This window comes from Terrapene carolina, unplaced genomic scaffold (genome assembly GCF_002925995.2).
Source record: "Terrapene carolina triunguis isolate 2854851 unplaced genomic scaffold, T_m_triunguis-2.0 Scaffold69, whole genome shotgun sequence".
Lineage (NCBI taxonomy): Eukaryota > Metazoa > Chordata > Testudines > Emydidae > Terrapene > Terrapene triunguis.
This window is the reverse complement of record NW_020664420.1, coordinates 12,801,154-12,814,952: the sequence shown is the minus strand read 5'-3', so window position 1 is coordinate 12,814,952 and position 13,799 is coordinate 12,801,154. Positions and strand designations below refer to the sequence as shown.

Sequence of the window (13,799 nt, the reverse complement as noted above, 5' to 3'; positions counted from 1 at the left end):
ATGTGGCAAAATCACAAGTTAAAGACAATGAAAATCTATGGAGACCAGAATTTGGTAGTGAATGTGCCAGATATAATGAAAATTAACACCATTTTGTCAATATGGCATACTGAGAGGCTAGAAAATGCCATGAGATCAATTCTGGCCTGCCCTTCTAAACTGAGAAAATGCCACTTACCTTCAGTTTTAAGCTTAAAATCCTAATAGCTCCACCTTGAATTCCCAGCCTTGTTTCATAAGAGTGTTCAAAAGATTATATGCTTCAGACAAAGAAGACCTAACAATACAAATAATCTGATCATAGTGCCATAAACACAACCTTCTGGGGAAAGTATTTGAACCAATATTTCTGTCCTAAAGTCTAGTGTGCCCCTTTAATAGTGACATATCTTTGTTTAAAAAAAATGATATTGCAAAAGTTGAGACCTTATATATTTCACGCTTAAACCTTCAGCAGAAACAGATTTAGTTCAATAGATGTGAACTAATATAAACCAAGAGTTAGCTCCATTTAAGTTTTGTAAGTGCAAAATAACATCGTCTACCTTAAGAAAGTACAAATCTTAGCAGTTAAATGAGAGCATCTGTAGAATGACAAGTTGTAAGTGAATTTTGAGTTAGATATTCATACACTATTATTGTTTTTTTAATCCTGTTTCTTAAAAAAACCCAAATCCATTAGTTTGGTGATTGAATGATTTGTTCAGTGGCATCAAATATGTCTTGAACCACAGCTAGGATAATGGGCTAGTATGTGCTGGATTTACATAGAAGTCTAGCAATCCCCTCTTAGCACTTCTGAAAATGCTACTTCTCCTTTTACCAGTGAGACATTTCCTTCTGCTGGAGCCTTTCTTAGGTACAGCTGCCGAATCAATGAAAACCTCTATGTTAGGAAGCAGCCTGGGGCAACTTTGTGGCCTGCGTCTACGTGCTTCACTACAAAAATACTTTTTTTTTTTCATCCATGTATATTTTGGAAGTTGTCCATATGTCTGCCCTATAGTCTATCTGGAAAACAGCATTTACATGTCTACAAAACCGTCCAGAAAGTTTGAAAGACATTTTTGTTTGCATAGTTCTAATGGTAATTCCCATTTTACTATTAGCAGGCACAGCTGTTTGGTCTAGAAATGGAGGGCAAGCATCATCATCTCCCAATTATGAAGGTCCCTTACACTCTTTGGTATGTTTTGATTAGAGACCTCCTCTGCCTCAGTATTTTCCATGCTGTTCTTTCCATTTCTCATCCACACTTCTCACACAGGTTTGCATTTTGTTAGTGATTACTGTGCCCTTGGATGTTTACACTATTTGATCGTTGCTAAGTTAGTAACATGGGGGCCCAATCCTTTGATTTGTGATATTTTGATATTAACTGTTACTGACTAGGATGTCGTGCTTGACCATATAACAGATAAGTGTTATGAATCACGTTACTTTTATTTACGGTGGGAAAGTGCAGTAGAGGGCTAAATAATACTTTTGGATTCTACGTGGTGTGTTTCAAAGTATTGTAGACTTAATATGAATTGGCCAGAATTGGGGTGGTAATTATGGCTAACACTAGCGAGAGGATAATAAATAAATAAATACGTTGTTTTATATGGAGAGATTAGGTAAGAGTGGGGGGCCGGCTGGAAACATATTAGGGACAAATGGGCAAGGTTTTTAAAAAGTCTAAATTATTTATCCCATTCTTTTCTGTTTGTTGTCTGTCTAGATAGTAAGGAAGGAGTTGTCTCATTATATTTCTGTAGAACACCTAGCACCTATATAAATAATGGTAAAGATCAAAAATGTCTCAGTATAAAAAAGCAAAGTGTTTCTGAAGACAAAATAAATAATCATCTAATACTGAATCATGGAAAAGTCCATCTGACTTCAATGGGAATTTTCCCTTAGTCAGGAATTAGCAAGGACTGCAGTATCTGGCCCAATACAAATATGTGTATCATGATTCATTGCCAGATACTTTCTAGCTTATCCCAGCTTGCTGTGGTGTGTAGTTGTGTGTATGGAATAGCAGTGTTTTTGTAATCTGTATGCTCCAGAGATCTGAAATGCGTGAATAATTATTTTTTGTAGCAGTAAAGTTACCCAGTGATTTGGGGCTGGCCCTTTCACCTTCCCCTCCCATATCTTGTTGAAGAACAAGAAATTTTAGGCATCCCTTATCAGATACGACATGTGCTAGTGGAGACAGTGTGACCTAGTGGTAATGTGAAGAGGGGATTTGAGTTCTATCCCTAACTCTGTCACTGATGCTCTGTGACCTTGGGCAAATAGTTCACCATGTGTGCCTCAGTTTCCCCATCTATAAAATAAGGATTATAATCCTTATCTTTGTAAAATTTTATGGACTCCTTGCATGAAGGACACTATATAGCATAATTACAATGTATTATTTCTGAGTCCATTGCTTCTCCTCTTCCTATACTTGCCAACAACATGTCACTATTTTTCTAAAAGAAAGATGATATTGGAAGGAAGTAATCCAGTAAAGCAGCAATCAGATTTCTTTAAAGTCAGCATCGCTGCTGTTTATGGTTCAGATTTAGGGAGAATTCTAGTGGTGACATAGGCAGCTCCCTCTCCCCCTGGAGTGGGGTTGAGTGTAAGTTTTTGTTTTAGAGAGGGATGAGTTACACTAGAACAAACAAGGAAAATTATAAGAAATGCTGCCACCACTAACAGTCCAGTACATCTCTGTTTTGTAATTTTTTTCACATCTCATACAGGCTGCAGAGCTCTAAACTTGTAAAGAGGGGTATTTATTACTGCTCTTACCAACAATGCTTTGAAAGTAGTTTTAGGATACACAGTTAGAAGGAACATTTCAGTGATTGTGGAGATGGGACTATATGGCCTTAATAGGTTCTTTCTAACTTTTTGTTCATAGTTCTTTGATTACATAGGGAGAGTAGGCCCTGTCAGAAACTGATATAAGTTAGATGTATATTCTTCTTTTTGCTTAAGGTAACACTAAAACTTTTCAAAAATCACAGAGGGCAACATATGTACAGTAATGATTATGTTCATGAGGAATCATTGAACCTGTTTTGCCCATGAAAATGAAAGCTGTGCTTGTGTTAAGTTCTCTCTAATTCCCTAGAATGCTAGTTTAATTATTTCCCTAAAAAAAATAATTGCTTTTGTTAAAAAGGGGAAGAAATAAAAGGAACTCTTTTCAGTTACACATCTCCCTCCCCCCACCCCCCGACACCCACACACACATACGCCAACTAGCAGTACAGTATGTGGCATACCTAATCTGTGTGTGTTTTGTCTCAAATGTTAAATGGCCCTTCACATTTGCTGATGGTTCTCTTGATTTGTTTTTCATAAACAAACAGCAAAGCCGGATTGAAGACCGTTTGGAAAGACTGGACGATGCTATTCATGTTCTCCGGAACCACGCAGTGGGGCCTTCAACAGCCATGCCTGGTAGTCATAGCGACATGCATGGATTAATAGGGCCTTCTCACAATGGAGCAATGGGAGGTCTTGGGTCAGGATATGGGACAGGCCTTCTTTCAGCCAATAGACATTCACTAATGGTAAGCTATGGAGATTAAATGACAGTGCAGGTTTAAAAACAGTAAAGTAATTAGAATTTCTGAACTGGTTTGCAGGCTTTTAAATGATATTGAGTCTTTCTACTCATGCTAATGCTGCAGATATTTTCATGTTTATGTCAAAAGTATCAAATTAATTTGTGCGAGGTTTTGTAGTACTAAAAGACATTTTTAAACGTACACTGTATATGTTTGAGGCACATATTATGTTTATTTTGTACATTTTGCTCATGTCAGTAAAAACTGTATTCTTTTATGTGTTTTAAGACTGACTGATGTGAGGCTGCCATTGACAAAAAGCTGCTGTACTCTGGCATCCAGCCTCATTAAAAGTCCTTTCTAAAATAGTTTGGATTGTCTGAGAGATTTAGTTATATCAGAGAGGAATCTTCCAGGTTTTTGCCTTTACTACTCTTTGCCTTTCCATTTCAATTTGATGCACTGCTTTTTTTAGGACCCTGCAGAAATCCTGAATTCTCTCTCTTCCCTTTTTATTTTCCTATTCCTTTAAAAAAAAAAATGTTTTAGCCTGAAACTGCTGCTCAAGACCCATCCTGCTAGGAATCTGGCTGCAGTTATAGGCCCCAATTCAGAAATGCATCCTGTAGCCTTAGCCATAGTTATGGGTTACTTAACTAATTACCCATCCCAATAGGAGGGTTTGCACTTACTTTAAATTGTGAGGGTTCAGTCCAAGATCAACAATAGCAGAGAGGTTATCAATAGAAAGGGGACCCCATAGTGCGCAAACACAACACAACACAGTGCTCTTTTTGTAATAATCACTTTTATTAGCCAACCAAACAACAATACACACATTGCAGTCTGGTGAAAGAGAGAACACAATGGAACATCTAGTATTTGCATTACTCACACTATCCCTTGAGAAGAAACCCAAAGTATCAGTCATAATCGTCCTCATCCTCTTCGTCACCAGTGGATGTCTTCCTGGCATCTCTGCGGGGCAAGTAGGCCAGGATACAGCTTTTATAATGTGTTATGCTGACCTCCACTATGCTTAATGCATATTCAGTAGGTTTTTCAGCCCCTTTTCCTTATCTGTATTTGCTCACCCAACTACTGTTGGAATGCCCTTCTTCCATTGGTTACTAGGCCTTTTACATCAAGCTTATTAATGCATATGTCAATTACATGTCATGGCATTCTTGTTGTCTGCTGATATTCCTAATTTAAAATATCTAAAGCGGGTATAAACTGGCATCTTGTGGTTACCTGTGAGCGGTTTAGCAGCGCTGACTTATAACATCACTATCTTTTGTGACCTTTTGTGATATAGGGTCATTTATGAGTTAGTTACTTATGTCCCATCTTTAGGTCTTAATTAGTTTGGTTAAGCTATTATTTTTACAGGCTTAAGGCCTGCAGGCTTTTGCATTACTGCTGTAATCCATACCTGTGCCCTATTTAGCATATGCCCATATATCTATAGCAACATAGATGGCTATAATTTATATATAAGATAACACTTAAGCAATGGGAATTAAGTACATGCTTAAGTATGTGCTAACGTGCTTTTTGTGAATTGGGATCATATATGATTACTTGTGGCTTTCACATTGGATTAAATATCCCACATCAGAGTATCAGACCTTCTCTATATTTGGATAATACCATTGTCCAGCCTCATTCTATGAGTTTTTGTCATGTTGAGTAGTACTTTCTCACATGAGTGATCTCACAGTATAGTTACATGCATGAATAAATACTACTTAGCATTATCATTGGAGAATTAGTCCTAATTTTCCTGTTATAGTTGCTGATTTTTCTCTGTTAAGGGCAATGTCTTCTTATTTTATATATATATATTTGATGATGGGTGTCTGGCACCTTGCAAAGGAAAATATCTTGTAGTTCCTGTACCTCTGTAAGAAAAATCATGCCTCTCTGATCTGTTTGATTTCTCTGAAAATGTCAACAAAATAGTAGGTAAAAGAGAACAAGCTGATGTGCGTATTTGGACCTGCAAAACCCCAAAACAAATTCTTCACGAGAAGCTATTAAAGAAATTAAGTAGTCATACAGTGAACTCATAGATTAGAAACTGGATAAGAGACAGCAAATGAGGAGTAGGATTAAATGTCTAATTTTCAGCATGATTAAAGGATAACACTTATGGTATCCCAACATTCTATTCTAGGAGAAATGTTCTGTATCACTGATCTGGAAAAGGGGCAGATGTAGTTTGCAGATGATTCAAATTATTTAGGTTAGTCAAGGCTAGAGAAGAGTGTGAGGAACTTCAAGGGGACCTGACCAAGCTGGGTTAATGGGCAACAGGATGACACATGAAATTCAGGGTTGGCAAGTGTAAGGTATTGCATATTAGAAGGAATAATTTGAAATACTTATATGCATTACTATTTCTCAGTTAACTGTAACCACTCAGGAAAAAGGCTTGGCCATCACTGTTGACAGTTCAATGGAAATCCCAGCTCAGTATACAGCAGTGATAAAAAAAAAAAAAAGCAAACAAAATGTTAAGATGGCAAAAGGAATGTGATAGAAAATAATATTGAAAATGTTATAATGCCATTATATACGTCATGAGTATGCTTTCATTTGGAGTTTTGTGTTCACTTCTGGTTATCCTGTCTCAAAAAGAATATAGTAGAATTAGAGGAGATACAAAGGCAGGCTACAAAAATGCTTGGAAGTATGGAAAGATTTCCATATGATGAGACATTGAACAGATCATGGTGGTTTTGTTTAGAAAGGGCATATATAAGAGGGGGAAGGCTAGAGGTATACAAAATAATGTATAGTAAACAAAGTGAATCTAGTAGTCCAATTCATCCTGTCTTATAATTAAAGAAAGGGATATTCAATAAAACAGAAAGTAAGGTAATTGACAATTAACCTGTGACATTCATTGCTGCAAGATGTAATAGAGGCCAACAGCTTAGTAGCATTCAGAATAGGAATGGACATTATATGGATAATTAGAACATCCAGCATTGCTTTAGATAAGATTAAATACAATATTTAGAAAAAATGTGAACTCTCATGCCACAGGGCATAAGCCAACCACTGACACAGGTTAGGGAAAATTTTCCTCTGTAGAAACGCCATTGTTGTCCATTCCAAGGTCTCTTGCACCTTCCTCTAAACCATCTGGTATTAGCCACTGTCAGAGACAGAATACTGGACTAGATGGACCACTGTGCTCTAATCTACTAAGGCAATTCTAATGTTCCTGTGCAATCAACACAGAAGTTCTCACTGTAAAGGGTAGTAACTTTGCTGGTATTTCTGTAGCAAATGATGCCATCAACCACTGTAACAGATTACTACGCCATTCTAGGATATCCTGGCAGAGTCAACTCTTGCTTTGATCCCTTGAAGGCAGTTACTTATTTAGTCTTATGCACTTTATTGTGTGTGAGACCTTAAAAACTGAGTCTGTCATCCATGTGGACCTTAAAGATCCCATATCTTTTTTGTATGAAAAGGGGTTTTCTCCTTATGTCCTTGACCAAACAAATGCCGAGAGAGGTGTTCAGGGAACTACAATACAGTACATTGAGTAAAATTTAATAAGTACAAATTAGTGCTGCTGTTTCCATGTAGCTTGTAAACTACTTGGGATGAAATGCTCGATATGAATGTAATTTACTGCTATTTACTATTAATTGTTGTCAATGTTTCTCTTTTGGTTCATTTTTAAAATATATTGATCCCGGCAGTGGTCAGTCTAATGGTGGCTCTGCCCCATCCTAAAACTAAAGTTAAAAGTTGCTGTCATGGCTGAAGCATTGTTAAAAGCCACAATTGGGCCAGTGCCATTTATAGATTTTAAAAAATGCTGACTTAAAATAGTCTGCCAGCGAGGCTCCAAAAGGTAGAAAGATGCCTTTTCAGCATCCCAGCTAAATCCATCTCTCTTCCCCCTCCCCTGTAAAAATAGCATGAACCCAGACATTGTTTTGCTCTCTGTGGCAGTTGCTGGGAATTCACAAAAGGAAATTCTAGGTTGTAATTTAGCTTGGCCTCAGGTAATGTGTTAAATACACTTGGGATACATATAATCTAAGATTTTTAGTTTGTACAACGCTATTTCCCCCCAAATGTTTAAACAATACTGCTTTTAATGAAAAAATCTGGCTTTATTAAAAGCCAGATCTGTGACTTACAACTGTTTCTGCATATCTGCTCTCAATCAAGAGAAAAGAGTTTAATTTTTGTAGCTTTGTTCACTTTGCATATGTTAAACTGATGCAACATGCACCCAGGGCATCACTTCAGAGACGGTTTGTTCCATAAATATGTAGTCGTCTCTTAAATACCAGATGTAGGTAAAGTTAGATTTGGAATAAAAAGAATAGCAAACAATTAAACTGTTCATATAGCTTTTAGGAAATATCTGACCCTTCAATTTCTTCTCTTGTCTATCTGTTTTAGGAAAGGGTAGGCACTCTTCCAAAATTTTATTTGATTTGATTATGAACTGCTGCATGGTACCTTGTCATTTCTGCTATTGAAGACAAGCTTCTGCTTGCTTCTTTTCTGAAGTTTAGAAAACAATGAGTAATCTCATAAACAAAATACATTGAACAGGGCAACTCAAATGAAAGATGTGCAACTTTGACAACATGGCTAGTTCTAAAAACAAGAAGGGCAAATTTCGGTCTCTTGCACTCCACATTTAACTTTCTGAAAAAAAAACAGTCTGCTAGTGCACAAAGTGTATTAGTCACTGTCTGAAACTGTAACTTGTGTGAAAGAATCAAGCCTGGTAATTTCTTTTGGAAAACTGGTATGAATTTTGAAGTAAAAACATAAGAACAAAGGAAATAGTTTTTGAATAGAGTCAGTCTTAAATTAGCCTTTGACCATTTGATACATTCCACTCTGAAAAGGAAGTTGAAGGGGGGAAAATTTAAAAAAAAAAATCGAGGAGGATACTGGTAATGTTTTCCACATTTGAATTTTAATACATGAAACAGGCTATAAAACTTTGGCCAGCTGCAGTAAATAAAGTAGCAGTGGGAGGTATGGACCGGAAACTTGTACAGAATGTGCTGGTGGAAGTTTCTTTGCCCACTGTACACCTTCATTTGTTGGTTTCAAACTTGGAGTATGCTAGGGTAACTTGAGATTTAGCCCAGAGTCTGTGTTAGTTTCCAGCAGGTCTTCCTTATCAGATATCCTCCACAATTCTGTGCTATATTGGACAAGTATGAAGCTGTTCCCCAGGCAAAAATAATATGAGACTGGGTCAGATTCTGCTCTCAACTCCACTGTTGTAAATATGAATTACATCCTTTCATTTCTGTGGAATTGCTCCAGATTTACAGCAGTGGAGCTAAGAGCAAAATTTGTCCCACTGTGATTACTTGTTTTCTTAAAAGAGATGGATGACACTTCTAGTGGAAGGTTCATGTATTTCACTCTGTCACTACAGTGTTTCCTTAAAGCCCCAATCCAACAAAGCCTTAAGCACATGCACAATTTTAAGCACATGAATAGTCCCCTTGGATTTCTACAGTTGGTGATGTCCTTGTTTCTAATTTCTCCTCTCACATTAGGCAACTGGGATACATTAAAAATCACTCCATGCTCAGACTTGGCATATATTGTCTCAGGGCAGCAACAAATTAGTAAATTAATTAAGGTATGGGAGCTCCATACTCCCAAATTCCTAATCCCATTTACACTGGGAGTCAGGAGAACTGCTCACTTCCATTGCTGCTGATTTGCTGAGTGATTTTGGATAAGTTACTTAGAGACCACTTCTGCCACTCTTTTATTGACTAGTACCGTAGGGCCATACTCAGAGTAAGGCACTGCTCAGCTTCAATAAGAGTGGCAGAATCAAGCCTTAACTTTCTTGTACTTTCGGTCCAATGTAAAGTGGGTAGAATTATACTTCCTCACTTCTCAAGGGAGTTCTGGTTTAATATTTCTTTGAATTGCACTTTGACAACCACTAACAAAAGCTACTATAAAAGTCAATTAACTATAATAATTTTTATCATCATTACAAAGTACAAATATTAAATGTGTCAAGATTGAAGTGCCGGAAATACAGAATACCATGAAAAGAAGTCAAAATGTTACCTTTATAAAAAAACCCAATAAACTACTTTTGATCTAAAAAAGGATATTACACTGAATTAGTTTTATGTATCTATATAAATAAAATACACCCAGCACAAATTCAGAAATACAAATTGAAGCTTTTAGGAGGTTCAATATATACATAGCAGAATAGGTACAATAGACATAAGACCTGGGTGAAATTTTTCAAATGAAACTGTTTTTTCACTGAAATATGCAGATTTGGGTCAACAGAAACATTTTGCAGTATTGAAGCCATAATAATTAAAATGAAGGTAGTGTGGCTTGCGAAGCACACACGAAACACCTCTATGCACTAAAAAGAGTTTAGTTTGTTCTCAGAGGTCAGACATGAAATATTGCTAGGGAATATCATTTCATTGGAAGTGTATTAGTATGTATACAATACATAGAGATGGAGTGGAGATTAAGGGTAATCTAGGCATGGCACAATATCTAAACGAATATTTTGCATCGGTCTTTAATGAGGCTAATGAAGGGCTTAGGAATAGAGGCAGCGTGACAGAGGGGAATAAAGGAGGGGGGGTTGACATTACCGTATCCAAGGTAGAAGCCAAACTCGAACAGCTTAACGGGACTAAATCGGGCGGACCGGATGATCTTCATCCGAGAATATTAAAGGAACTGGCGCGAGAAATTGCAAGCCCGTTAGCAATAATTTTTAATGAATCTGTAAACTCGGGGGTGGTACCATTGGACTGGAGAATAGCTAATGTGGTTCCTATTTTCAAAAAGGGGGGAAAAAGTGACCCAGGTAACTACAGGCCTGTTAGTTTAACATCTGTAATATGCAAGGTCTTGGAAAAAATTTTGAAGGAGAAAGTAGTTAAGGACCTTGAGGTCAATGGCAATTGGGACAAATTACAACATGGTTTTACGAAAGGCAGATCGTGCCAAACCAACCTGATCTCCTTCTTTGAGAAAGTAACAAATTTTTTAGACAAAGGAAATGCAGTGGATCTAATATACCTCGATTTCAGTAAAGCGTTTGATACGGTACCGCATGAGGAATTATTGGTTAAATTGGAAAAGATGGGGATCGATATGAAAATCCAGAGGTGGATAAAGAACTGGTTAAAGGGGAGACTGCAGCGGGTCGTACTGAAAGGTGAACTGTCAGGTTGGAGGGAGGTTACCAGTGGAGTTCCTCAAGGTTCGGTTTCGGGTCCGATTTTATTTAATCTATTTATTACTGACCTCGGAACCGAATGTAGAAGTGGGCTGATAAAGTTTGCGGATGACACAAAGTTGGGAGGTATTGCCAATTTGGAGAAGGATCGGGATATCCTGCAGGGAGACTTGGATGACCTTGTAAACTGGAGTAATAGTAATAGGATGAAATTTAATAGTGAGAAGTGTAAGGTGATGCATTTAGGGATGACTAACAAGAATTTTAGTTATAAGCTGGGGACGCATCGGTTGGAAGTAACAGAGGAGGAGAAGGACCTTGGAGTCCTGGTTGATCGCAGGATGACTATGAGTCGGCAATGTGACGTGGCCGTGAAAAAAGCTAATGCGGTCTTGGGATGCATTAGGCGAGGTATTTCTAGTAGGGATAAGGAGGTGCTGCTTCCGTTATACAAGGCACTGGTGAGACCTCATTTGAAGTACTGTGTGCAGTTCTGGTCTCCCATGTTTAAAAAGGTTGAACTCAAACTGGAACGGGTACAGAGAAGGGCCACTAGGATGATCCGAGGAATGGAAAACCTGTCGTATGAAAGGAGACTCGAGGAGCTCGGTTTGTTTACCCTAACCAAAAGAAGGCTGAGGGGGGATATGATTGCTCTCTTTAAATATATCAGAGGGATAAATACCAGGGAGGGAGAGGAATTATTTCAGCTCAGTACTAATGTGGACACAAGAACAAATGGATATAGACTGGCCGTCGGGAAGTTTAGGCTTGAAATTAGACGACGGTTTCTAACCGTCAGAGGGGTGAAGTTCTGGAACAGCCTTCCGAGGGAAACAGTGGGGGCGAAAGACTTCTCTGGCTTTAAGATTAAGCTTGATAAGTTTATGGAGGGGATGGTTTGATGGGATAACGTGATTTTAGTCAGTAGGTCAATAACGTGCCATCGCAGGTAATTAGTATCAATGGTCAATGCGGGTCTGGCTGGAAAATCTTGCCCTCATGCTCGGGGTTCTGCTGATCGCCATATTTGGGGTCGGGAAGGAATTTTCCTCCAGGGTAGATTGGCAGAGGCCCTGGAGGTTTTTCGCCTTCCTCTGCAGCATGGGGCAGGGGTCGCTTGCTGGAGCATTCTTTGCGACTTGAAGTCTTTAAATCATGATTTGGGGACTTCAACAGCTGAGACAAGGGAGAGAATTATTCCAGGAGTGGGTGGGTCAGCTTTTGTGGCCAGCATCATGCGGGAGGTCAGACTAGATGATCATAATGGTCCCTTCTGACCTTAAAGTCTATGAGTCTATGAGTAATGGTATGCAGATGATGAGAGTAAGCATCTCATTCCCATAGCTGGTCATAATATTTGTGTCTCAGTAATGGCAGTTATGAAAATAACAGAAGTTAGGAAATTCCAAGTCAAGACAGAAACTCCAAGGTTAGTTTGTTTGTATTGTATCTGCTCCTACTCCCACCACAAGTACTTGAGCTTAAGCCTATGTTGTTGCCTTTAACTGTGAATTTCCTGGCTTTGGTCAGTTCCATCATCATTGTAGAGATGATGTAGATTGTAGAGGGTTTTTATTAACATTTGAAATACAATTTTGTAAAATGGCATTTGTATGCTAGCTTTTACACAGAAATCATAAAAGAGGCACATTTCTTTTGTAGCAGTGTATGACTGGATTGATTATAACCATTATACAACAAAAACTGGTATACAGTTTTTTTTAAGACCCTCCTTAGAAGTCCATCAGCTTGCTTCCATGCTTCACACAAGGGTCCACAGGAAAAGGATATGTTCATTTATATTTTTTTTTAACATCCAAATTAAATTAACGTATGGAATTTTCCACCACTAGAAATTAAAATAGCAACTCATGAAGTAGTTCGGTTATGTCATTCATACAAAAACAAAGAGAGTCAAGGAACTTGGCATTATTTAAAAGACAAGATTCGGCTTTTTTTTATTTGTTTGTTCAAAATCTATTACTGCCCTGCTTTAATTTTTATCACAGTTGCAATTAAAAAAAAAAGGTATCCTAATAATTGAGAAAACTGGACAAAACAGCCTTATTGGACTAAAAGCTTGTAAAACAAGCAGCAATATAACCCTTTTATATAACATTCATGTTCTTTCTAATTGGTTAACATTCCTAATTTCATGTAAATTATAGCCTCCATCATATTCTTAATACCATTTTTGAAGTATACTGTTGGTTTTAATCAGAAAAAAATCCATTAATTATTATTTAAAATGACACCCTTTTTCAAAAACATTGTCCTGACACAATGACTTCATTCATTTTAAACGAGTTAATTAGGTGTATTGTTAAAATCGTTGTATTTGGTTTCCAAGTTTTAATTTAGCATTAGCTAGCTCCTTGGTTTCCACACATGGACGGATCTATTGTGAAGCCGAATGTGTGTGAAAGTTATTGGAGAATGGTAGTCTCTGGGTAACGTTCCTCTAAGCTGCCCTGATTTTTGTTTCCCCTGTAGTCTAGATGAGAAACAGCTGGCTTTTGTTTAAAAAGCTGTTTTGTGAAATGTCTAAACTTGAGGTGTAGAGCTGAGGTCACCATTAAAGCAGGTGCTTGGGAACAAGTGGGAAAGAAAGCAGCAGAGGCCGATTTGGCCACATAATCTTTTGGAGGATATTTCCTATTAGACTGGAATATGGTATCAAAAGGAAATAAAACTTCTCTGAGTTTGCTGATTTGTTGCCTATGTTTTTCACTCACAGATAAATGAAGGAGTTAATATTCCTAATTCTGTAGTTTTAGAACCTTTTATATCTCTGGATTTAGCCAATACTTATATATGGAGCTATACCTATCTCATAGAGCTGTAAGGGACCCTGAAAGGTCATCAAGTCTAGCCCCCTGCCTTCACTAGATAGGACCAAGTGCTGATTTTGCCCCAGATCCCCTAAGTGGCCCCCTCAAGGATTGAACTCACAACCCTAGTTTTAGCAGATCAATGCTCAAACCACTGAG

At 37.8% G+C, this 13,799-nt stretch overlaps 1 protein-coding gene across 14 annotated transcripts in view; it reads left to right on the top strand.

Annotated features, from left to right (window-relative positions):
• Positions 1–13,799, top strand: part of TCF4 (transcription factor 4) — a 322,751-nt gene that overhangs the window by 288,861 nt on the left and 20,091 nt on the right. For all 14 annotated transcript variants that reach the window (XM_026649022.2, XM_026649017.2, XM_026649023.2 and 11 more), the window contains 2 exons: positions 1,110–1,186; positions 3,357–3,560. In XM_026649022.2, the coding sequence (XP_026504807.1) occupies positions 1,110–1,186; positions 3,357–3,560 (281 nt within the window). The remainder of the gene's footprint in view (positions 1–1,109; positions 1,187–3,356; positions 3,561–13,799) is intronic.